Raw genomic sequence first — 24,011 nt, forward strand, 5'->3', positions numbered from 1 at the left:
AACACACATAGAGGGGAAGACACACATAGAGGGGAAGACACACATGGAGGGAAGACACACATGGAGGGAAGACACACATAGAGGGAAGACACACATAGAGGGAAGACACACATAGAGGGAAGACACACATAGAGGGGAAGACACACATGGAGGGAAGACACAAATAGAGGGGAAGACACACATAGAGGGAAGACTCACATAGAGGGAAGACTCACATAGAGGGAAGACACACATGGAGGAAGACACAAATAGAGGGAAGACACACATAGAGGGAAAACACACATAGAGGGAAGACACACATAGAGGGAAGACACACATAGAGGGGAAGACACACATAGAGGGAAGACACACATAGAGGGAAGACACACATAGAGGGAAGACACACATAGAGGGGAAGACACACATAGAGGGGAAGACACACATAGCCACTGACTGTGGCTCCTTTCCTCCGGCCATATCCTGCACCTAACAGCCATTAGGCCTCACACTAACACTCTGTTTTTGCTCTTGTCCTCCCCCCTCCCCTTTTCCATTCCAACCTCCTCTTCATGACACGAACAGGGACAGATACATACTGGTGGGGAAGGGTTTGGCAGGAGCCAGGAAGAGTCTATGGGTGTGATAACCTCAGAGACATGGCAGTGAAAGGAGGAGTTAGGTTGGGAGAGAGAGAAGATAACACAGAAAAGAAACAGCTACTGTGAAAGAAGACAGACTTCCCCGTTGCCTGCCTGTCTCACCGGCACTCGATAAACCACTGTCTGATCTGCTCTTGCAGGGTTTCCCGTAGGTCAGGGCCATCCACGGCACGCACAGACTCCTTGATGCTGACCAGGGCCCTCTGGTACTCAGCCTCATTCTCCTCCTGGACCAGCCTACGAGTCGTCTCCACCTGCTGGGCCTTCAGCTGGGCCACGCTGGGCCTCTGCTGCTGCTGCTCTGGAGGGACCTGAGGACCAGCGAGGACCAGACACAGCTATAGAGATTAGTGGGGTGAGACAGGGATGCAGCTTAAGCCCCACCCTCTTCAACATATATATCAACGAATTGGCGAGGGCACTAGAACAGTCCGCAGCATCCGGCCTCACCCTACTAGAATCTGAAGTCAAATGTCTACTGTTTGCTGATGATCTGGTGCTTCTGTCAACAACCAAGGAGGGCCTACAGCAGCACCTAGATCTTCTGCACAGATTCTGCCAGACCTGGGCCCTGACAGTAAATCTCAGTAAGACCAAAATAAAGGTGTTCCAAAAAAGGTCCAGTCGCCAGGACCACAAATACAAATTCCATCTAGACACCGTTGCGCTAGAGCACACAAAAAACTATACATACCTCGGCCTAAACATCAGCGCCACAGGTAACTTCCACTAAGCTGTGAACGATCTGAGAGACAAGACAAGAAGGGCCTTCTATGCCAACACAAGGAGCATAAAATTCGACATACCAATTAGGATCTGGCTAAAAATACTTGAATCAGTTATAGAACCCATTGCCCTTTATGGTTGTGAGGTCTGGTGTCCGCTCACCAACCAAGAATTCACAAAATGGGACTAACACCAAATTGAGACTCTGCATGTAGAATTCTGCAAAAATATCCTCTGTGTACAACGTAAAACACCAAATAATGTATGCAGAGCAGAATTAGGCCGATACCCGCTAATTATCAAAATCCAGAAAAGAGCCGTTAAATTCTATAACCACATAAAAGGAAGCGATTCTCAAACCTTCCATAACAAAGCCATCACCTACAGAGAGATGAACCTGGAGAAGAGTCCCCTAAGCAAACTGGTCCTGGGCTCTGTTCACAAACACAAACACACCCCACAGAGCCCCAGGACAGCAACACAATTAGACCCAACCATATCATGAGAAAACAAAAAGATCATTACTTGACACATTGGAATAAATTAACAGTGGCAGAATACCTCACCAATGTGACTGACCCAAACTTAAAGAAAGCTTTGACTATGTACAGACTCAGTGAGCATAGCCTTGCTATTGAGAAAGGTCGCCGTAGGCAGACATGGATCTCAAGAGAAGACAGGCTATGTGCACACTGCCCACAAAATGAGGTGGAAACTGAGCAGCACTTATTATCCTCCTGCCAAATGTATGACCATATTAGAGACACATATTTCCCTCAGATTACACAGACCCACAAAGAATTTGAATCCAAATCCAATCCAATCACAGCAGCAAGATTTGTGACCTGTTGCCACAAGAAAAGGGCAACCAGTGAAGAACAAAAACCATTTATTTCCCTTGTATACAACAATGTATATAGACATAATATCACATTTGAAATGTCTTTATTCTTTTGTAACTTTTGTGTAATGTTTACTGTTTTATTGTTTATTTCACGTTTGTTTATTATCTATTTCACAATAAAGCCCCTTAAATTGAATTGAATTGAGAGAGAGAGATTTAGCACAAAGGGAAGATAAACAAAGTTACCATGGCACCAAGGCTTGTCCGGTTATCACCACTGGTACTGATTGGCTGACCTTCACAATACAGACGTGTCTGTGATAGTCTGTGTTTACTGACTCAGAGTAACCCTGCCCCTTTGTTACCCAACACAGTCCTGGTAGAGGGAACAGTGAACAAGTACACCCACCATTCCCAGAAATACCATCTCCTCCAGCCGTTCTCTCCTGGTCCTCTTCCTCTGACTGTAGCCCCGCCAAACCTGGAACACACCAGAACAACAGGACAGCTAGGACACAACACGGGACACCTAGAACACACCAGAAAAACAGGACAGCTAGGACACAACACGGGACACCTAGAACACACCAGAACAACAGGACAGCTAGGACACAACACGGGACACCTAGAACACACCACAAAACCAGGACAGCTAGGACACAACACGGGACACCTAGAACACACCAGAACAACAGGACAGCTAGGACACAACACGGGACACCTAGAACACACCAGAAAAACAGGACAGCTAGGACACAACACGGGACACCTACAACACACCAGAACAACAGGACAGCTATGACACAACACGGGACACCTACAACACACCAGAACAACAGGACAGCTAGGACACAACACGGGACACCTACAACACACCAGAACAACAGGACAGCTAGGGCACAACACAGGACACCTAGAACACACCAGAAAAACAGGACAGCTAGGACACAACACGGGACACCTACAACACACCAGAACAACAGGACAGCTAGGACACAACACGGGACACCTACAACACACCAGAACAACAGGACAGCTAGGACACAACACGGGACACCTACAACACACCAGAACAACAGGACAGCTAGGACACAACACGGGACACCTACAACACACCAGAACAACAGGACAGCTAGGACACAACACGGGACACCTACAACACACCAGAACAACAGGACAGCTAGGACACAACACGGGACACCTACAACACACCAGAACAACAGGACAGCTAGGACACAACACGGGACACCTACAACACACCAGAACAACAGGACAGCTAGGACACAACACGGGACACCTACAACACACCAGAACAACAGGACAGCTAGGACACAACACGGGACACCTACAACACACCAGAACAACAGGACAGCTAGGACACAACACGGGACACCTACAACACACCAGAACAACAGGACAGCTAGGACACAACACGGGACACCTAGAACACACCAGAACAACAGGACAGCTAGGACACAACACGGGACACCTAGAACACACCACAAAACCAGGACAGCTAGGACACAACACGGGACACCTAGAACACACCAGAACAACAGGACAGCTAGGACACAACACGGGACACCTAGAACACACCAGAAAAACAGGACAGCTAGGACACAACACGGGACACCTACAACACACCAGAACAACAGGACAGCTATGACACAACACGGGACACCTACAACACACCAGAACAACAGGACAGCTAGGACACAACACGGGACACCTACAACACACCAGAACAACAGGACAGCTAGGGCACAACACAGGACACCTAGAACACACCAGAAAAACAGGACAGCTAGGACACAACACGGGACACCTACAACACACCAGAACAACAGGACAGCTAGGACACAACACGGGACACCTACAACACACCAGAACAACAGGACAGCTAGGACACAACACGGGACACCTACAACACACCAGAACAACAGGACAGCTAGGACACAACACGGGACACCTACAACACACCAGAACAACAGGACAGCTAGGACACAACACGGGACACCTACAACACACCAGAACAACAGGACAGCTAGGACACAACACGGGACACCTACAACACACCAGAACAACAGGACAGCTAGGACACAACACGGGACACCTACAACACACCAGAACAACAGGACAGCTAGGACACAACACGGGACACCTACAACACACCAGAACAACAGGACAGCTAGGACACAACACGGGACACCTACAACACACCAGAACAACAGGACAGCTAGGACACAACACGGGACACCTACAACACACCAGAACAACAGGACAGCTAGGACACAACACGGGACACCTACAACACACCAGAACAACAGGACAGCTAGGACACAACACGGGACACCTACAACACACCAGAAAAACAGGACAGCTAGTACACAACACGGGACACCTACAACACACCAGAAAAACAGGACAGCCAAGACACAACACAGGACACCTAGAACACACCAGAAAAACAGGACAGCTAGGACACAACACAGGACACCTAGAACACACCAGAACAACAGGACAGCTAGGACACAACACGGGACACCTAGAACACACCAGAAAAACAGGACAGCTAGGACACAACACGGGACACCTAGAACACACCAGAACAACAGGACAGCTAGGACACAACACGGGACACCTAGAACACACCAGAAAAACAGGACAGCTAGGACACAACACGGGACACCTACAACACACCAGAACAACAGGACAGCTAGGACACAACACGGGACACCTACAACACACCAGAACAACAGGACAGCTAGGACACAACACAGGACACCTAGAACACACCAGAACAACAGGACAGCTAGGACACAACACGGGACACCTAGAACACACCAGAACAACAGGACAGCTAGGACACAACACGGGACACCTAGAACACACCAGAACAACAGGACAGCTAGGACACAACACGGGACACCTAGAATACACCAGAACAACAGGACAGCTAGGACACAACACGGGACACCTACAACACACCAGAACAACAGGACAGCTAGGACACAACAAGACATACCTAGAACCCAAAACAAGACACACATAGAACATAAAACGAGACACATAGAACACAACACAAGGGGACAGACAAAAGAGGATTTTATAACCAGCATGCCCATACTGCATTGCATGAACAGCTGAGAGCTGAGCAGAGCCCGACAAATGCCAAACACTCAGGACCCGGGGGCTGGCAGGCAGCTAACATCCAGGAGACAGACGCTACTCATGATAACACCTGCCCCCCCCCCCCCACGGAGAGACCCCTCTTTGGCTGGCCGGCTCCAATGATGTCTCCCACTCACATAGATGAGGAATGCAACACTACTGCAGGGAGGAATGAGCCTATGTATCAGTCACAGTGGTGATGACATCTGATATGAAAGTAGTGTCCTGTTCTACCAAGGTGCTGCTTACAAAGTCAGGTTTGTCTAACAGTGTTTGATCGATACCGTCTCTTGTGCAAGACAGGGATTAACATTGACCCAGCTCTCTGACCTGAACATGAACCCTAACAGGTCAGGTCAACAGAACCACTTGTCACTACCTCAGCCATGCCACGTTATTATAACGATACATGATCCAACCTCTCCATAAAATATCTACACACCCGATTCCTCCGTGAAAGCAATGTGCCCAGCGGCTTTGTTAGGCCAGAGATGGTTTACACTTGGGCCGATGAGAGAGAATGGTGGGGGGAACTGAAAGTGAGTCTGAATTTTAGGTGTTCGTTTCCATGACCTTGCTGATCATGTAATGTGATGACCCAGCGTTTTGACATCTGGGTGTCTGTATGAGAACATCTAGGTGGTACTATGGTTATGAACCAACCAACAGCAGAGAGGTGACATTGAGATAACATTGTTGAGATGAACTTCTTGTGCCTTTTTGCAAAGCAGGCAGAAAACTATATCACTTGGACCCATTTCTCCATACAAAGTAAAAGCAGCCATCGTTTTGGACTTGGACTCAGTCCAAGTGTATAGCAGCGTTTAATACAAATGGTATTCTGTTACCCATCTTTGAACAATTCATCAAGAGGTGGTTTGGCTTTGACTAGAGAGAGTGTGATGAACTACAACCCTCTGACTAGAGAGAGTGGGATGAACTACAACCCTCTGACTAGAGAGAGTGGGATGAACTACAACCCTCTGACTAGAGAGAGTGTGATGAACTACAACCCTCTGATTAGAGAGAGTGTGATGAACTACAACCCTCTGATTAGAGAGAGTGTGATGAACTACAACCCTCTGACTAGAGAGAGTGTGATGAACTACAACCCTCTGACTAGAGAGAGTGTGATGAACTACAACCCTCTGATTAGAGAGAGTGTGATGAACTACAACCCTCTGACTAGAGAGAGTGTGATGAACTACAACCCTCTGATTAGAGAGAGTGTGATGAACTACAACCCTCTGACTAGAGAGAGTGTGATGAACTACAACCCTCTGACTAGAGAGAGTGGGATGAACTACAACCCTCTGACTAGAGAGAGTGTGATGAACTACAACCCTCTGACTAGAGAGAGTGTGATGAACTACAACCCTCTGATTAGAGAGAGTGTGATGAACTACAACCCTCTGACTAGAGAGAGTGGGATGAACTACAACCCTCTGACTAGAGTGAGTGTGATGAACTACAACCCTCTGACTAGAGAGAGTGTGATGAACTACAACCCTCTGACTAGAGAGAGTGTGATGAACTACAACCCTCTGATTAGAGAGAGTGGGATGAACTACAACCCTCTGACTAGAGAGAGTGTGATGAACTACAACCCTCTGATTAGAGAGAGTGGGATGAACTACAACCCTCTGACTAGAGAGTGTGATGAACTACAACCTTCTGATTAGAGAGTGTGATGAACTACAACCCTCTGACTAGAGAGTGTGATGAACTACAACCCTCTGACTAGAGAGAGTGTGATGAACTACAACCCTCTGACTAGAGAGTGTGATGAACTACAACCCTCTGATTAGAGAGAGTGGGATGAACTACAACCCTCTGACTAGAGAGAGTGTGATGAACTACAACCCTCTGATTAGAGAGAGTGTGATGAACTACAACCCTCTGACTAGAGAGAGTGTGATGAACTACAACCCTCTGATTAGAGAGAGTGTGATGAACTACAACCCTCTGACTAGAGAGAGTGTGATGAACTACCACCCTCTGACTAGAGAGAGTGTGATGAACTACAACCCTCTGACTAGAGAGAGTGTGATGAACTACAACCCTCTGATTAGAGAGAGTGTGATGAACTACAACCCTCTGATTAGAGAGAGTGTGATGAACTACAACCCTCTGACTAGAGAGAGTGTGATGAACTACAACCCTCTGACTAGAGAGAGTGTGATGAACTACAACCCTCTGATTAGTGAGAGTGGGATGAACTACAACCCTCTGACTAGAGAGAGTGTGATGAACTACAACCCTCTGATTAGAGAGAGTGTGATGAACTACAACCCTCTGATTAGAGAGAGTGTGATGAACTACAACCCTCTGACTAGAGAGAGTGTGATGAACTACAACCCTCTGATTAGAGAGAGTCTGATGAACTACAACCCTCTGACTAGAGAGAGTGTGATGAACTACAACCCTCTGACTAGAGAGAGTGGGATGAACTACAACCCTCTGACTAGAGAGAGTGTGATGAACTACAACCCTCTGACTAGAGAGAGTGTGATGAACTACAACCCTCTGATTAGAGAGAGTGTGATGAACTACCACCCTCTGACTAGAGAGAGTGGGATGAACTACAACCCTCTGATTAGAGAGAGTGTGATGAACTACAACCCTCTGACTAGAGAGAGTGTGATGAACTACAACCCTCTGACTAGAGAGAGTGTGATGAACTACAACCCTCTGATTAGAGAGAGTGTGATGAACTACAACCCTCTGACTAGAGAGAGTGTGATGAACTACAACCCTCTGATTAGAGAGAGTGTGATGAACTACAACCCTCTGACTAGAGAGAGTGTGATGAACTACAACCCTCTGACTAGAGAGAGTGTGATGAACTACAACCCTCTGACTAGAGAGAGTGTGATGAACTACAACCCTCTGACTAGAGAGAGTGGGATGAACTACAACCCTCTGACTAGAGAGAGTGTGATGAACTACAACCCTCTGACTAGAGAGAGTGTGATGAACTACAACCCTCTGACTAGAGAGAGTGTGATGAACTACAACCCTCTGACTAGAGAGAGTGGGATGAACTACAACCCTCTGATTAGAGAGTGTGATGAACTACAACCCTCTGACTAGAGAGAGTGTGATGAACTACAACCCTCTGATTAGAGAGAGTGTGATGAACTACAACCCTCTGACTAGAGAGAGTGTGATGAACTACAACCCTCTGACTAGAGAGAGTGTGATGAACTACAACCCTCTGATTAGAGAGAGTGGGATGAACTACCACCCTTTGTGACCATATTAAAGTAAATGTCCAGTGATCTCATACTCAAATAATGTTATTAACTCATCCAATACTTGTATTTGTGGACAAAGCATAAATTGGGGAAAAAAACACTTGTTAAAAAACCAACTCAAATTTGTATCTCAAACAGACCGTTTCAAAAATGCTTATTATTTCCTCATAGAGGATGATGTCATCATCCTGAGGATGAGCTGGCCAGTCAGTGGTCTACTTGCTTTAATAATTATAACGCCCACACCATTCCAACATAGAAAAGCTGCTTTTTAACATACTATATAAATAAAAAAGGAAAACTATTTCACTCATGTTGTAATTAATTAGAAGTCATATTTCATAGAAATCTGGAAACACTGGACAGTTACTTTAACCCAGGAAATCAGCTTCCCTGACTGTTGGCTGTGTTTTTAGTGGTTCACTCATATTAATACATCAGTCAGTACTGTTCAACAGCAATTGGAAATGTAGGCCTGGTATTGAAAGTAAAGTTTGCGGACAAAATATGAGAAACGAAACAATATGTATACACTCGTTACCTTCTGAATGCGTGTGGCAGCCTGGTCGGGGTCCAGGGTGCTGATGGGTGTTTGGCTCTTGGCCTGGCTCCCCTCTTCCTCAGCCTGCCGTATCTCCATCATGAAGCGATGCCTGAGCCGACCCTGCCGTGCCCGTTCACAAACCTGAAGGACCCGAACAGCTTCCTCCAGACACATGGTCTGAACCGACACCTCCTGACACAGACAGCAGTATAGAGATAAGAGGGACAGGACCTCAACACTATGAGAGTAATGTTAACCTCCTCCCCAGGCATACAACTTGGGGAAGAAGCATTTGCTGTGTGAGACTAGAGTAATGTTAACCTCCTCCCCAGGCATACAACTTGGGGAAGAAGCTTCTGCTGTGTGAGACTAGAGTAATGTTAACCTCCTCCCCAGACATACAACTTGGGGAAGAAGCATCTGCTGTGTGAGACTAGAGTAATGTTAACCTCCTCCCCAGACATACAACTTGGAGAAGAAGCTTCTGCTGTGTGATACTAGAGTAATGTTAACCTCCTCCCCAGACATACAACTTGGGGAAGAAGCTTCTGCTGTGTGAGACTAGAGTAATGTTAACCTCCTCCCCAGGCATACAACTTGGGGAAGAAGCATCTGCTGTGTGAGACTAGAGTAATGTTAACCTCCTCCCCAGGCATACAACTTGGGGAAGAAGCTTCTGCTGTGTGAGACTAGAGTAATGTTAACCTCCTCCCCAGACATACAACTTGGGGAAGAAGCATCTGCTGTGTGAGACTAGAGTAATGTTAACCTCCTCCCCAGACATACAACTTGGAGAAGAAGCTTCTGCTGTGTGATACTAGAGTAATGTTAACCTCCTCCCCAGACATACAACTTGGGGAAGAAGCTTCTGCTGTGTGAGACTAGAGTAATGTTAACCTCCTCCCCAGGCATACAACTTGGGGAAGAAGCATCTGCTGTGTGAGACTAGAGTAATGTTAACCTCCTCCCCAGGCATACAACTTGGAGAAGAAGCTTCTGCTGTGTGAGATTAGAGTAATGTTAACCTCCTCCCCAGGCATACAACTTGGGGAAGAAGCATCTGCTGTGTGAGACTAGAGTAATGTTAACCTCCTCCCCAGGCATACAACTTGGGGAAGAAGCATCTGCTGTGTGAGACTAGAGTAATGTTAACCTCCTCCCCAGGCATACAACTTGGGGAAGAAGCATCTGCTGTGTGAGACTAGAGTAATGTTAACCTCCTCCCCAGACATACAACTTGGGGAAGAAGCATCTGCTGTGTGAGACTAGAGTAATGTTAACCTCCTCCCCAGGCATACAACTTGGGGAAGAAGCTTCTGCTGTGTGAGACTAGAGTAATGTTAACCTCCTCCCCAGACATACAACTTGGGGAAGAAGCATCTGCTGTGTGAGACTAGAGTAATGTTAACCTCCTCCCCAGACATACAACTTGGGGAAGAAGCTTCTGCTGTGTGATACTAGAGTAATGTTAACCTCCTCCCCAGACATACAACTTGGGGAAGAAGCATCTGCTGTGTGAGACTAGAGTAATGTTAACCTCCTCCCCAGACATACAACTTGGGGAAGAAGCTTCTGCTGTGTGAGACTAGAGTAATGTTAACCTCCTCCCCAGGCATACAACTTGGGGAAGAAGCTTCTGCTGTGTGAGACTAGAGTAATGTTAACCTCCTCCCCAGACATACAACTTGGGGAAGAAGCTTCTGCTGTGTGAGACTAGAGTAATGTTAACCTCCTCCCCAGGCATACAACTTGGGGAAGAAGCTTCTGCTCTGTGAGACTAGAGTAATGTTAACCTCCTCCCCAGACATACAACTTGGGGAAGAAGCTTCTGCTGTGTGAGACTAGAGTAATGTTAACCTCCTCCCCAGGCATACAACTTGGGGAAGAAGCATCTGCTGTGTGAGACTAGAGTAATGTTAACCTCCTCCCCAGGCATACAACTTGGGGAAGAAGCTTCTGCTGTGTGAGACTAGAGTAATGTTAACCTCCTCCCCAGACATACAACTTGGGGAAGAAGCTTCTGCTGTGTGATACTAGAGTAATGTTAACCTCCTCCCCAGACATACAACTTGGGGAAGAAGCTTCTGCTGTGTGAGACTAGAGTAATGTTAACCTCCTCCCCAGGCATACAACTTGGGGAAGAAGCATCTGCTGTGTGAGATTAGAGTAATGTTAACCTCCTCCCCAGGCATACAACTTGGGGAAGAAGCTTCTGCTGTGTGAGACTAGAGTAATGTTAACCTCCTCCCCAGACATACAACTTGGGGAAGAAGCTTCTGCTGTGTGATACTAGAGTAATGTTAACCTCCTCCCCAGGCATACAACTTGGGGAAGAAGCATCTGCTGTGTGAGACTAGAGTAATGTTAACCTCCTCCCCAGACATACAACTTGGGGAAGAAGCTTCTGCTGTGTGAGACTAGAGTAATGTTAACCTCCTCCCCAGGCATACAACTTGGGGAAGAAGCTTCTGCTGTGTGATACTAGAGTAATGTTAACCTCCTCCCCAGACATACAACTTGGGGAAGAAGCTTCTGCTGTGTGAGACTAGAGTAATGTTAACCTCCTCCCCAGGCATACAACTTGGGGAAGAAGCATTTGCTGTGTGAGACTAGAGTAATGTTAACCTCCTCCCCAGGCATACAACTTGGGGAAGAAGCATCTGCTGTGTGAGACTAGAGTAATGTTAACCTCCTCCCCAGGCATACAACTTGGGGAAGAAGCATCTGCTGTGTGAGACTAGAGTAATGTTAACCTCCTCCCCAGGCATACAACTTGGGGAAGAAGCATCTGCTGTGTGAGACTAGAGTAATGTTAACCTCCTCCCCAGACATACAACTTGGGGAAGAAGCTTCTGCTGTGTGAGACTAGAGTAATGTTAACCTCCTCCCCAGGCATACAACTTGGGGAAGAAGCTTCTGCTGTGTGAGACTAGAGTAATGTTAACCTCCTCCCCAGGCATACAACTTGGGGAAGAAGCTTCTGCTCTGTGAGACTAGAGTAATGTTAACCTCCTCCCCAGACATACAACTTGGAGAAGAAGCTTCTGCTGTGTGAGATTAGAGTAATGTTAACCTCCTCCCCAGGCATACAACTTGGGGAAGAAGCATCTGCTGTGTGAGACTAGAGTAATGTTTTAGTTTTATATTTTATTTTACATCCACACTATCTATCTAGGCTGAGGTAACTGTATTTTTTTAATGAATTGCATGGTAACAATTGTAATAATTGCTTACATAAGGGAGTCTGATAGTGTGTTTCTCTAACCTGCTCAACCTGTTCGATGTGTCCCCCTTTAGCCATGACATGAGCCAGCATCTTCTCTCTGTCCCGCAGCACACGCATCCTCTCTCTCACAAAATACTGAGGAATGGGCACCTCCAGGTCCTCCTGCAAAATGTAATATTGCAGAAATATTTCTCTGTCGTTGTGTGTGATTCAAAAGGTAGAATCTCTGAGTTAAAGGGGTGAGTTCCAAATACTTTGAAAATGACTGTCAGGATACAGAAACTCCTTTTCCTCATTCCCCCTTCACGTCCTATCACTCAGTCCCCGGTACAGTACCACTGACTCACAGGTGTCAGCTTGAGGTCCTGCAGCACATCATCAAAGTAGTGGAACTCTGAAAACTCCAGCTCCACCATCTCGTTCTTGAGCTCCAGGATTCTACCCATCACACCGTCCAACACGTGCCTGACCATGCGCCTCTTCTGGGGGTGAACTATCTGGTCGTAGACAGCCTCCAGGCTGCGGAAGATCTGCAGGTATTTCAGGTAGAAGGTGGCCAGGCCCTGGAAGACCTGCAGCCGGTCCTTCAGCGGCCGAGGGGCAGTGGGAGGGTGCTCATCCACCAGGAGGTCCTCCAAGGCTCCATGGGCCTGGACCCACATCCTGGTGTAGGAGCTGAGGAGGACAAGGAGAAGGAGGAGAAGGGGAAAGAGAAGCAGAAGGGAGAGTGAAGGAGGAGAAGGTAGAGCGAAGGGGAAAGAGGAGGAGATGGAGGAGGAGGAGGTGAAGGAGAAAGAACAGGAGGAGAGAGAAGGTAAAGTGGAAACAGAAAGAGAAGGGGGAGGAGAAGGGGAAGGAGGAGAAGGGGAAAGAGAAGGTAGAGTGAAGGAGGAGGAGAAGGGAGAGCGAAGGAGAAGGGCATATCGTATGTGGATGGAAACATGATGGACCAGACTAACTAAGCCATCTAGATCAATTTCAGTGGACATATTTCAAGGGGAGGGTTCTCTTTCTTCCTATTTCTGGCTCTTTCTCTCACTTTTCTCTCTTACTTTTCTGGATGAACCAAGGCCAAGGTAGAACCATCACCTGCTTCAGGATAGAGATCCTTGGCAGAGCTATCTCTCCAGGTAATGTCTGATAAGCACCATTAAAAGGTTTGAAGGATTCTAACACCTATTTCTTGCACTTTGCACTAGATCGTCAATAACCCTCTCTTTGTCATGTAGTAACTGGCAGGTGGTCTGTTAGTCAAAACCTTCAAACAAGTCTAACACCACCTGGCTAAAACACCTGGGAATGCGAGGGGTGCACTTGTCTTCTTGGTCATAGTTGATATTTACTGTAGGTATAAAAATACCTTCCTACCTCAGCCTAGCCGTTCTAAAAATGTGAGTTTGTTGACACATAGAACTATCAACGCCATAGAAGAAAACAAAAACGTCCGCTAGATATCCCTAATGTCACTCCCTAACAGCTATCAATAAATAACCATTATAGGCCTACAGATGTAGGATCTTAATTTGACCTATAATGTTACAGCAAAATAATCCTGCAGCAACAGGATTTTAACAGATTTTAACATTTAGTCCATAATCTTGCTTTTAGCTGGCCAAAAGTAGGCTACATGAAAAGTGCAATACTGTTAATATGTGTTAATGTGGGTTTTCACTTCATTTATGTGAATCACAAAGCTCATCTGCATTTCCTGCGGCACAGGAAAATTATCAGCAACAAAAGAGTGATCAAATTACGCTCCTACATCTGTATACATGTAATTATTTTCTCTTTTAACTTTTAACATAGTTGCTGCCTCTGTAAATCTAAAGAGCTGAGGCTTACAATGGTGAAACCATGCTCCTTTCATATTCCTATGAGGCCTATGTCATTACCCTAAAGGCAGCATTTCCATGGCCCACTCTTGTTAGGGGACTGGTTGAATCAAAGCTGCCTAGGGGTGAGTGGGTGGGAACGGGGAGGTGTAGTGAGGACTAGGCTGAAAGGACATTTCTGAAGGGGACATTACAATACAAATGAGAGGGTGTTGGGGAATTCAACCAGATACCCAACTAGTGCCCAGGCAACAAAGCTGTTAAGTCAAAAATAATTCAAAGGACTCCCAATGAAACCCAAAAAACTACAAGGTCAACAAATCACAAAGGCTTATACCGGTCAGGGGACCAGGAAATAAAGGATTAGGCTTTATTTTGTTTCATTTGTTTCACGTCCTCAGTGACTAGACATATTTCTGTGAATAAAGCTGTGTGGTAACATTTCAGTAACGACATCTAGGGATGGGAAATACAGCTCAGACTAACTGCTTTTGAAATGCTTAGCCAGGTTGATACAAGCATGCCTGTCTGTTGTTATGGGAACAGCAAAACACTTCCTCTCTCTTTCGCAAACTGCTGCTCTCCCATAGCCCTTTTAATAGTTAGGAAACCATAAAGGAAGTATGACCACATTTGAGTAAGTGGTTTACTCTGTTTAGGGTTGTACAGTTCCTCTCCTGGAAATTTTAGTCTGTGGATGTAATTTGTATTTTTCCAAGTGTCCTATAGGCCTATATTGTCTAGCCACAACATTGGTTAAAGAATTTGCACAATATGAGATGCATCATGAAGATAAAACAAAATAGAATACCTGTGTGACATTCTTGAGTGTAATTCCACGAGTTGTTTCCGCTGAGTTCCGTTTTTCTTGATGCACTATAAAGCTATTAATGCACATTCATTGCATTGGGCGGCAGGTAGCCTAGTGGTTAGAACGTTGAATTAGAAACCGAAAGGTTGCAAGATCGAATCCCCGAGCAGACAAGGTAAAAATATATCGTTCTACTCCTGAACAAGACAGTTAACGCACTAGGCTGTCATTGAACATAAGAATTTGTTCTTAACTGCCTTGCCTAGTAATATAAAAATAAAGCATTTCTAATGAAATTGAAATCATCTCACTTAAAAATTGGGTATTTAATGATAATAGCTATAAAGGTTACTCTAGGGGAAACACCGCTGTTCTAGATCGGTTCCATCCTTGGGATTTCCAGACTCTCCGAAACCGTTCGGCAGTCAAGACATGGGTCAGATAGGTGCTTTGGAAACCAGGTTCAAATCTCTATCACACAAAACAGGAGCCAATAACATCGCATTTGATGTGGGAAAATATCGTCATACTAAGATTATAATTTTAAACACGAATCATTTTAGATTTTTATCTATAAAATCACACTGAAGATGCCATACTATACCTATTTTTCAATTGAAAGACTTCTCCAAAAAAGTTACGCGCTTCCCATCGACTGAAGCGTGTTTGCTTTCTTGCTGTGTGTGCACCAGAGCGTCTAGCAACGAAACGCCACGCCTGCGCAATGATGTTTGACCAAACGACCGCTCCTGTCGTTTCGAACTATAGCAGAAGAGATGTTGCTGACTTTACCAGCAGCAAACGAATTTCTACAGAGCACTCCTTTCTCTTTTTCACTCTACATTTTCCCAAGTTGTTTTTCTAAAGTTGTTAACAATATTTAGTCAACATTACCAGCACATGTAAAGACAGACACACGTCACTCTATGCACTCTTAGGCAAATGAGCTGGCTGAATAGAGATGTATGGCTTTCTAATGTGCAATGTCAGCATACTGTAAAATTCAATTTGCAGTGAGCGCATCAATAGATCCTAAGGCCATCTTTTATCCCGGTGGTCCCCCAACAGAAAGGCTGATTATGAGTGCTATATGACCCGGCATGCGTGCCTGCCATGGTATACTGAATAACTGAATGGTGAGAGACTTACACACAGGTGCTACAGCCTGTTGAAATGAACTTTCCACGCGTTCACTAATGGCTACATCAAAAGTAGCAGATAGGCCTATAATGTTTGAAGTGGAACGGTATTTCAGATAACTTATATATGTATATTTAAACTCATCTTAACAATGATCCACAGTGCAATTTCATTTTCCACTGACATGTTTTATATAATTAAAATAGAGGTTTAAGGACACAACATGGGCAGTTATGTAGCCAACTGTAAACTCATAAGGTGGAGGGGAGAGGAGTACTTTATACCGAATCTCACTGGATTCCCCTCTGACGGGCCCAGGCTAGGTGGGTACAACCTCAGAAAGTACCCGAATCTGGTGTTGGCTTGCAGGACATCAGAGACTGGCCCAGATGGTTCTGTCAGATGCAGTGAGGATGGACATGCATTGTTCAACCAGGTGCAGCACCCTGGCTTTGTCAGTCAGACACAATCTATCTACTGTATCAAATTCCCTGGCAAACAAACGTCCATCCTTCCTTTCTAAAATTAGACAATACATTGGCAAATATTTCAATGAATGAGATTTCACATTGTGCTTTTTTATATGGCCTATGGTAAGATGTCTTGCCAAAATCTAGATAACAAGAGCCAAGCGTGGCATTGGGCCTTTGTGTTTAAACCCATCCCAGTAAAGCATGCAGGTGAACAGGTGAGCTCCTAAAGAACGCCAAGCCTTTGAGTTTGTTCCAAGAAAGGTTAAAAAAATAGTTAAACACCAAATACATTCACCTACCAAGTGTTCAACTTTAACCAGGTGCAGGTCAAATAAAGGGGCGTCTCTTCTGTCTAGATAATCTGTATCTTTTGGTCTGTTTGCATGAATTCCTTCATCCACAGTTTGCCTAGAAGCGCAGGCTAATCGAATTTTCACACCAATCTTTTATGCCAGCACTCAGGTCACTCCAAACGGGATTTGGTTTAATCGACAGCCTTATTAGGGAATTTGGTAATGAAGCCCTTTATTTGTATCTACATCAGGTGAACTTGTGGCTTGCATTTACTTTCTACATTTTAGTCATTATTTTACAGGAGCAATTAGGGCGAAGTGCCTTGCTCAGGGGTACAGCAACATATCTTTCACCTAGTCAGCTCAGGAATTCGAACCAGCGACCTTTCAGTTAGTGTCCCAAAGCTCTTAACCGCTAGGCTACCTGCCGCCGTGGATACCACTTGTATGTCTCTGCATTCAGAACGATAGAGGTAGTTTAGTGAGCCAATGCTAACTAGCGCTAGCGCAATGACTGCTAGCATGTGACTGGATGGTTGGCTGCAACCGTGCTAACGCTAGTTAGTAACTTCCTGCAAACTGCAGGCAGAGATAAAAATGGTATGTACAAGTTCATCTGACTCTGGTGAAGTAGATAAAGGGCTTCATTGCCAAATTCCAGAAGTATCCCTTTAAAGATGTGAATACATCATTATATAGGCCTATTAATGCATTCAAAATTATGTTTAAAAGTAGGCATAGGCTATAATTCAGGGTAAAACATAGCTAACAGTTTCTTGTAACTATTTTACATTAAATTTAGTCAACTATCTACCAATATTCTAATGAATTTAGCATAGACTACTAAAGTATAATAATATCATGATAATATATGGCCCTACAGAAAAGCTCGTAAATCTATTATAAGAAATGTCCCCTAAAGAATTCAGTACCAACGCAGTATCGGGAAGGTGATGGAATGCAAAGCAGCATACGCACTCCGTTGTCCACTGACATTCAAATTGGACGTCAGACTTTTCAGTACTCGGACACAAATAGCTAACTACTGTTAACTGTTAACTACTGTCTCTATTATGTTGATGGGAGCGGAAATCCGATGTTTCACAAGTCCGTCGATTCCATTGTTTTTTTTGCTGAAACCTCAATGAATCAGTTTTACCAAGCTGCCTAGTTGCCCTAGTAGGCGTTGCTCTCTGCAGTATTTAACAAGTGCACAGTGACAAAGCGAGGTAGTCTCGACAGAGCAGGAACCCGAGAGCTCTTCAGTCAATTTGCGTATAACCTACAGACTTCAATAGGTCTACTATAACTTCAATATTAACACCAGTCTAGGGACTCTCAAAAGCATTCACGGGGACATTCTGTTCGATTTCTGTATTGAAGGAGTTACAAAGGACACAGAAAGGCATTTTGTAAGTAACCTTTAAATAACACTTCCCATAGCGCATTTTATCCTACTTTTTCACTGACAGAAAATAAAATAAATGTCGTTTTCATAGGCTATTATAGTTTTTCTAACTGGTATGTTATATGTTTGTTATTTGTCAGTTTTTCTTGAGTTTAGAAAACGAATGCTTTGACATTACCCAGCCATTCCATGGCGCCGAGATTTGTTGTGCTCTGAAGTTGTCATACATTTGTAAAAGCGCCCCGGGTGTCACAGTTGGGGGTGTGGATTAACAGTGGGTTCTAACGGATTAACAGTGGGTTATATCCCCGCAGACTGGTCTACATTCAATCAGATCTAGATTGCCCTGTATGTAAGCAAATGATACGGCAATGGATAGACGCACCTAAATTGTGCACAACAACGTTCTTTTTTAAATCTTAACATAATGCATTATAGCTGACAGGTAGAGGTATAGCGTGTTTAGGAACTGTGGGTCTGTTTATGTGAATAAATCACGCATCAAATAATTCATGGAAAAGTCCTGTAGTTTATAGTGTGTATTTCCGTTAACAAAAGTCGTTTAATGTAGGACAACATTCATCTACTGTTTCTTCAGAAGACTTATGCACTATCACAAAAATTCCACTGAAGACTGACCCATTTTGGTCGTTCACATATTCAGCAGGCTATATGCTGGATGGACACCGTTAATAGGCTACCTTTCAATGCATTAATTTAGTACAGATGGTTGCGGAATTTTCACTGTGAAAAAGAGTGGGGAGAGAGAAATGGGGGGGTAGTTCCTTGGAGGAGGAGGGAAACAGTTTAAAGTTGCATGGTTTCTGCTGAGACCAGGATTAGAAGGGGGATTGAGAGGGAGGATGGAGAGGGGTAGGGGAGATGGAAAGGGGAATGGAGAGGGGTGGGGAAGATGGAAAGGGGAAGGGAGAGGGGTGGGAGAGGGGAGGGGGAAGGGAGATGGAGAGGAAGAGGGAGAGGGGAGGGAGAGTGAAGGGAGAGGGGAAGGGAGAGGGGAGGGGGAAGGGAGATGGAGAGGGGAAGGGAGAGGAAGAGGGAGAGGGGAGGGGGAGGGAGAGTGAAGGGAGAGGGGAAGGGAGAGGGAGAGGGGTGGGAGAGGGGAGGGGGAAGGGAGATAGAGAGGGGAAGGGAGAGGAAGAGGGAGAGGGGAGGGGGAGGGAGAGTGAAGGGAGAGGAGAAGGGAGAGGGGTGGGAGAGAGAGGGGGAAGGGAGATGGAGAGGGGTGGGAGAGGGGAGGGGAGGGGGAAGGGAGATGGAGAGGGGAAGGGAGAGGGGAGGGAGAGGGAAGGGAGAGGGGAAGGCAGAGGGAGAGGGGAAGGGAGAGGGGAGGGGGAGGGAGAGGGAAGGGAGAGGGGAAGGGAGAGGGAGAGGGGAAGGGAGAGGGAGTGTAGTATGCAGAGGAAAAAGCAGAAAAAACACAGATAGAGAAAGGCAGAAAAACAGTGAGAAAGACGGAAAGACTGAGAGACTGGGAGCGAGAAATAGAGTGGAGGTGTGTATAATATGTGTATATTGTATGTTTGTTTGTGTGTGAGTGTGTGAGTGTGTGAGTGAGTGCGTGAGTTTGTGTGTCTGTGGTAGGATGTAATATTGGGGTGTGGTGGTGAGAGGGGCAGCTCACGGGCAGCTCTTTGTGCCCCAGACGGTGCTAGCTGCCCTGGGGCCATTGGGGGCTAGAGGGAGGACAAGGGAACCAGGTGAAGAGCCACTCTGTTTGACCAGTGAAAACACAACAGATTTACAAGGACTGGGGTCCCCAAAAGGGCCACTGCGTTTTATGGCACGTGGAGATGCAACATTTAATGTTATCCTCATTCCCAAATGGATGGTGGTGGGATTGACGGCAGTAAAAACACCAAGCTTTCTACAGCTTTTGTTTTTATGTAACCCACCTCTCCCAAATGGGTTAGGCTTTTAGTTTTCATCTGTCAGTCATTTAAGGTCGTCTTAAAGACAGCTGTCTATCTACTCATGTTACCCACAATGCTTTTAAGGCTATATGGTCATGTTGTTAGATGAACAAACATCTGGCTAATGTTATCAGCAAATAAAGAAACGATTAAGTTGTTTTATGGTTAAATCCAGTTCATCCGTTTCAATTGCATTTATATTAGTCCTATTTGTTTTACAGACATAAAGTATAAACTCTGAACATGTCTTATGAAGTATAAACTCTGAACATGTCTTATGAAGTATAAACTCTGAACATGTCTTATAAGGTATAAACTCTGAACATGTCTTATAAGGTATAAACTCTGAACATGTCTTATAAAGTATAAACTCTGAACATGTCTTATAAAGTATAAACTCTGAACATGTCTTATAAAGTATAAACTCTGAACATGTCTTATAAAGTATAAACTCTGGACATGTCCTATAAAGTATAAACTCTGAACATGTCTTATAAAGTATAAACTCTGAACATGTCTTATGAAGTATAAACTCTGAACATGTCTTATGAAGTATAAACTCTGAACATGTCTTATGAAGTATAAACTCTGAACATGTCTTATGAAGTATAAACTCTGAACATTCTGAACATGTCTTATGAAGTATAAACTCTGAACATTCTGAACATGTCTTATGAAGTATAAACTCTGAACATTCTGAACATGTCTTATGAAGTATAAACTCTGAACATTCTGAACATGTCTTATGAAGTATAAACTCTGAACATGTCTTATGAAGTATAAACTCTGAACATTCTGAACATGTCTTATGAAGTATAAACTCTGAACATTCTGAACATGTCTTATGAAGTATAAACTCTGAACATTCTGAACATGTCTTATGAAGTATAAACTCTGAACATTCTGAACATGTCTTATGAAGTATAAACTCTGAACATTCTGAACATGTCTTATGAAGTATAAACTCTGAACATTCTGAACATGTCTTATGAAGTATAAACTCTGAACATTCTGAACATGTCTTATGAAGTATAAACTCTGAACATTCTGAACATGTCTTATGAAGTATAAACTCTGAACATTCTGAACATGTCTTATGAAGTGCTGTATTCCATGAAGACATGCAGTAAAAGCCAATTAGTGAGAGGTTTTATCAGTGTGTGAAGGGCTACCCAGCAGCACCAGTTGCATCGTGTGTTCTATGGTCTCATCTGATGTGTAGCTCCCTGGCTCGCTTCACATCTCTATCTCAACAACACGGCCCTCTGACCCCTCACCCTGGAACTGTCAGTTCAAAGGAAAGGGCCATGATATGATGCTGGGTCACTGTCTCTAGTGAAGAACGGGACCATTCACCTTCCATAGACAGACACGCGCATGCACACACACACACACACACACACACACACACACACACACACACACACACACACACACACACACACACACACACACGCATTCCATCCTGTCCATATCTCAATCGCAGGCTACGTTTCCGTGTCCGTGATGCTCTCATTCCTGGGTCACATTGAAAGCATCAGTACACTCTTCACTCTCTTTGTGCTCAAGGCTAAGTGAATGTCGTTGAGAGGTCCTTGTGAGGTTGGGAGGTCCCTATTTCACAGTCATAAAAATGGATGTGCACAAATACAATGGAATCATAAATGTCCATGCTCCACATGTACCTACAGTATTTAGTGACATTTATTTGATTTAGCTTAAAATGGACCATGCTAAATTTTGAGTGAATTTTAAAGTCTCCACATTTACATTTGAAAACGTTGTAATCTGAAAAGCCCTTTATTTTGATTTAGTAATAAATCATTTACTGGCTTACTTCAGTTCATAATTCAGTGGTAATACATGCATAGTTGAAATAGTCCCTCAGCTCCCAGCTTGCAGTAGTCAGATTAGTCTCAGATGTGAGAATCTGTCTGTCTTAGACCCTGATAACTCCTCCTTTATCAGCGATGGCCCCAATCCTGCTTGTTATTGATGGACTAGGAGGAACTCTGCTTGTTATTGATGGACTAGGAGGAACTCTGCTTGTTATTGATGGACTAGGAGGAACTCTGCTTGTTATTGATGGACTAGGAGGAACTCTGCTTGTTATTGATGGACTAGGAGGAACTCTGCTTGTTATTGATGGACTAGGAGGAACTCTGCTTGTTATTGATGGACTAGGAAGAACTCTGCTTGTTATTGATGGACTAGGAGGAACTCTGCTTGATATTGATGGACTAGGAGGAACTCTGCTTGTTATTGATGGACTAGGAGGAACTCTGCTTGTTATTGATGGACTAGGAGGAACTCTGCTTGTTATTGTTGGACTAGGAGGAACTCTCCTTGTTATTGATGGACTAGGAGGAACTCTGCTTGTTATTGATGGACTAGGAGGAACTCTGCTTGTTATTGATGGACTAGGAGGAACTCTGCTTGTTATTGATGGACTAGGAAGAACTCTGCTTGTTATTGATGGACTAGGAGGAACTCTGCTTGATATTGATGGACTAGGAGGAACTCTGCTTGTTATTGATGGACTAGGAGGAACTCTCCTTGTTATTGATGGACTAGGAAGAACTCTGCTTGTTATTGATGGACTAGGAAGAACTCTGCTTGTTATTGATGGACTAGGAAGAACTCTGCTTGTTATTGATGGACTAGGAGGAACTCTGCTTGATATTGATGGACTAGGAGGAACTCTGCTTGTTATTGATGGACTAGGAGGAACTCTGCTTGTTATTGATGGACTAGGAGGAACTCTGCTTGTTATTGATGGACTAGGAGGAACTCTGCTTGTTATTGATGGACTAGGAGGAACTCGGGAGTCCTGAGAAATGTCTCTGTCTAATGAACTAGAGGGAAAACATTGAGAACATTCCTGGACACAGCATGCGATTGGTCTAACCCCCTGACATCCCACCATGCCGCCTCGGACAGAGTTGCCATGCCCATGGGGAGCACAGGGGACATGACCCTCAGATTTATCCTGTAATAAAAAAATACTAAAAAGTCTCTGTAATACTACTAGCCACCTTGGAATTGTATGAAGTTGGCTTTAGCTAGTCCAGATAGGTTCCCAATCACCCAACCCGATAACTAGCTACCAAGAAGCCATTTCAAGTTATCAATCAAGTTCGAGTAGCTAGCTTGTCTAAAACTATCTTAGCTGGAATGCCTGCCGGCAAGGTTGGAAGACTTTAGAAAAGCAACCAATAACTAAATGTACTGAATAAGTCACATACCTTTCAATCTTTCACCCAGATTTTAGCAGAGATGCAGAGAAGCATATTTAGTTTCTTTAAAATAATAACCACTATTCAGGAGGGTACAGACAGCTCAAGAGGTATGCTTAGATATGCAGAAAAATAAACAGATTTTTTTTACATAGAATTAAGCATGGAAAATGCTGTTTCAGGTGTTTGAAAAAATGCAAGATTCTCCAACAGGACCACCTAGCCCCCCCAGACATCCTCACATACTTTGTACCCCCTCAGATTTTGGGGGTCACTGACACCCCTGGCCTCTTGAGATGTTTTAGATAACGCATGTTGTCCCTCTAAACAAATGATTGTTCGACATATTTGGTCCATATGTTTGTGTGGTCACCCAGCAAATGTCTTGTTTTGTAAATGGACATATTTCCGCTCATACAACCCCTCAGTTGATCCATTTGTTTTGTGCGAACTCTAACCAGCAAACTTCTTGCTTTATAGA

At 44.6% G+C, this 24,011-nt stretch overlaps 1 protein-coding gene across 2 annotated transcripts in view; it reads right to left on the minus strand.

Annotated features, from left to right (window-relative positions):
• The window catches only part of iqca1 (IQ motif containing with AAA domain 1), a 67,709-nt gene extending 51,976 nt beyond the window's left edge, over positions 1–15,733 (minus strand). Inside the window, exons 1-7 of one of the 2 annotated variants that reach the window (XM_045699313.1) lie at positions 15,654–15,733; positions 15,050–15,160; positions 12,754–13,081; positions 12,446–12,568; positions 9,178–9,372; positions 2,618–2,689; positions 741–949 (exon numbers count right to left, since the gene is read on the minus strand). In XM_045699313.1, coding sequence (XP_045555269.1) covers positions 741–949; positions 2,618–2,689; positions 9,178–9,372; positions 12,446–12,568; positions 12,754–13,081; positions 15,050–15,060 — 938 coding nt within the window. In that variant the 5' untranslated portion in view covers positions 15,061–15,160; positions 15,654–15,733. Of the gene's footprint in view, positions 1–740; positions 950–2,617; positions 2,690–9,177; positions 9,373–12,445; positions 12,569–12,753; positions 13,082–15,049; positions 15,521–15,653 lie in introns of both variants that reach the window. The other variant, XM_045699312.1, reaches the window with a different exon arrangement.
• Positions 15,734–24,011: the final 8,278 nt, after the last annotated feature.

The sequence above is a fragment of the Salmo salar genome, chromosome ssa17, assembly GCF_905237065.1.
Source record: "Salmo salar chromosome ssa17, Ssal_v3.1, whole genome shotgun sequence".
Taxonomy (NCBI): Eukaryota; Metazoa; Chordata; class Actinopteri; order Salmoniformes; family Salmonidae; genus Salmo; species Salmo salar.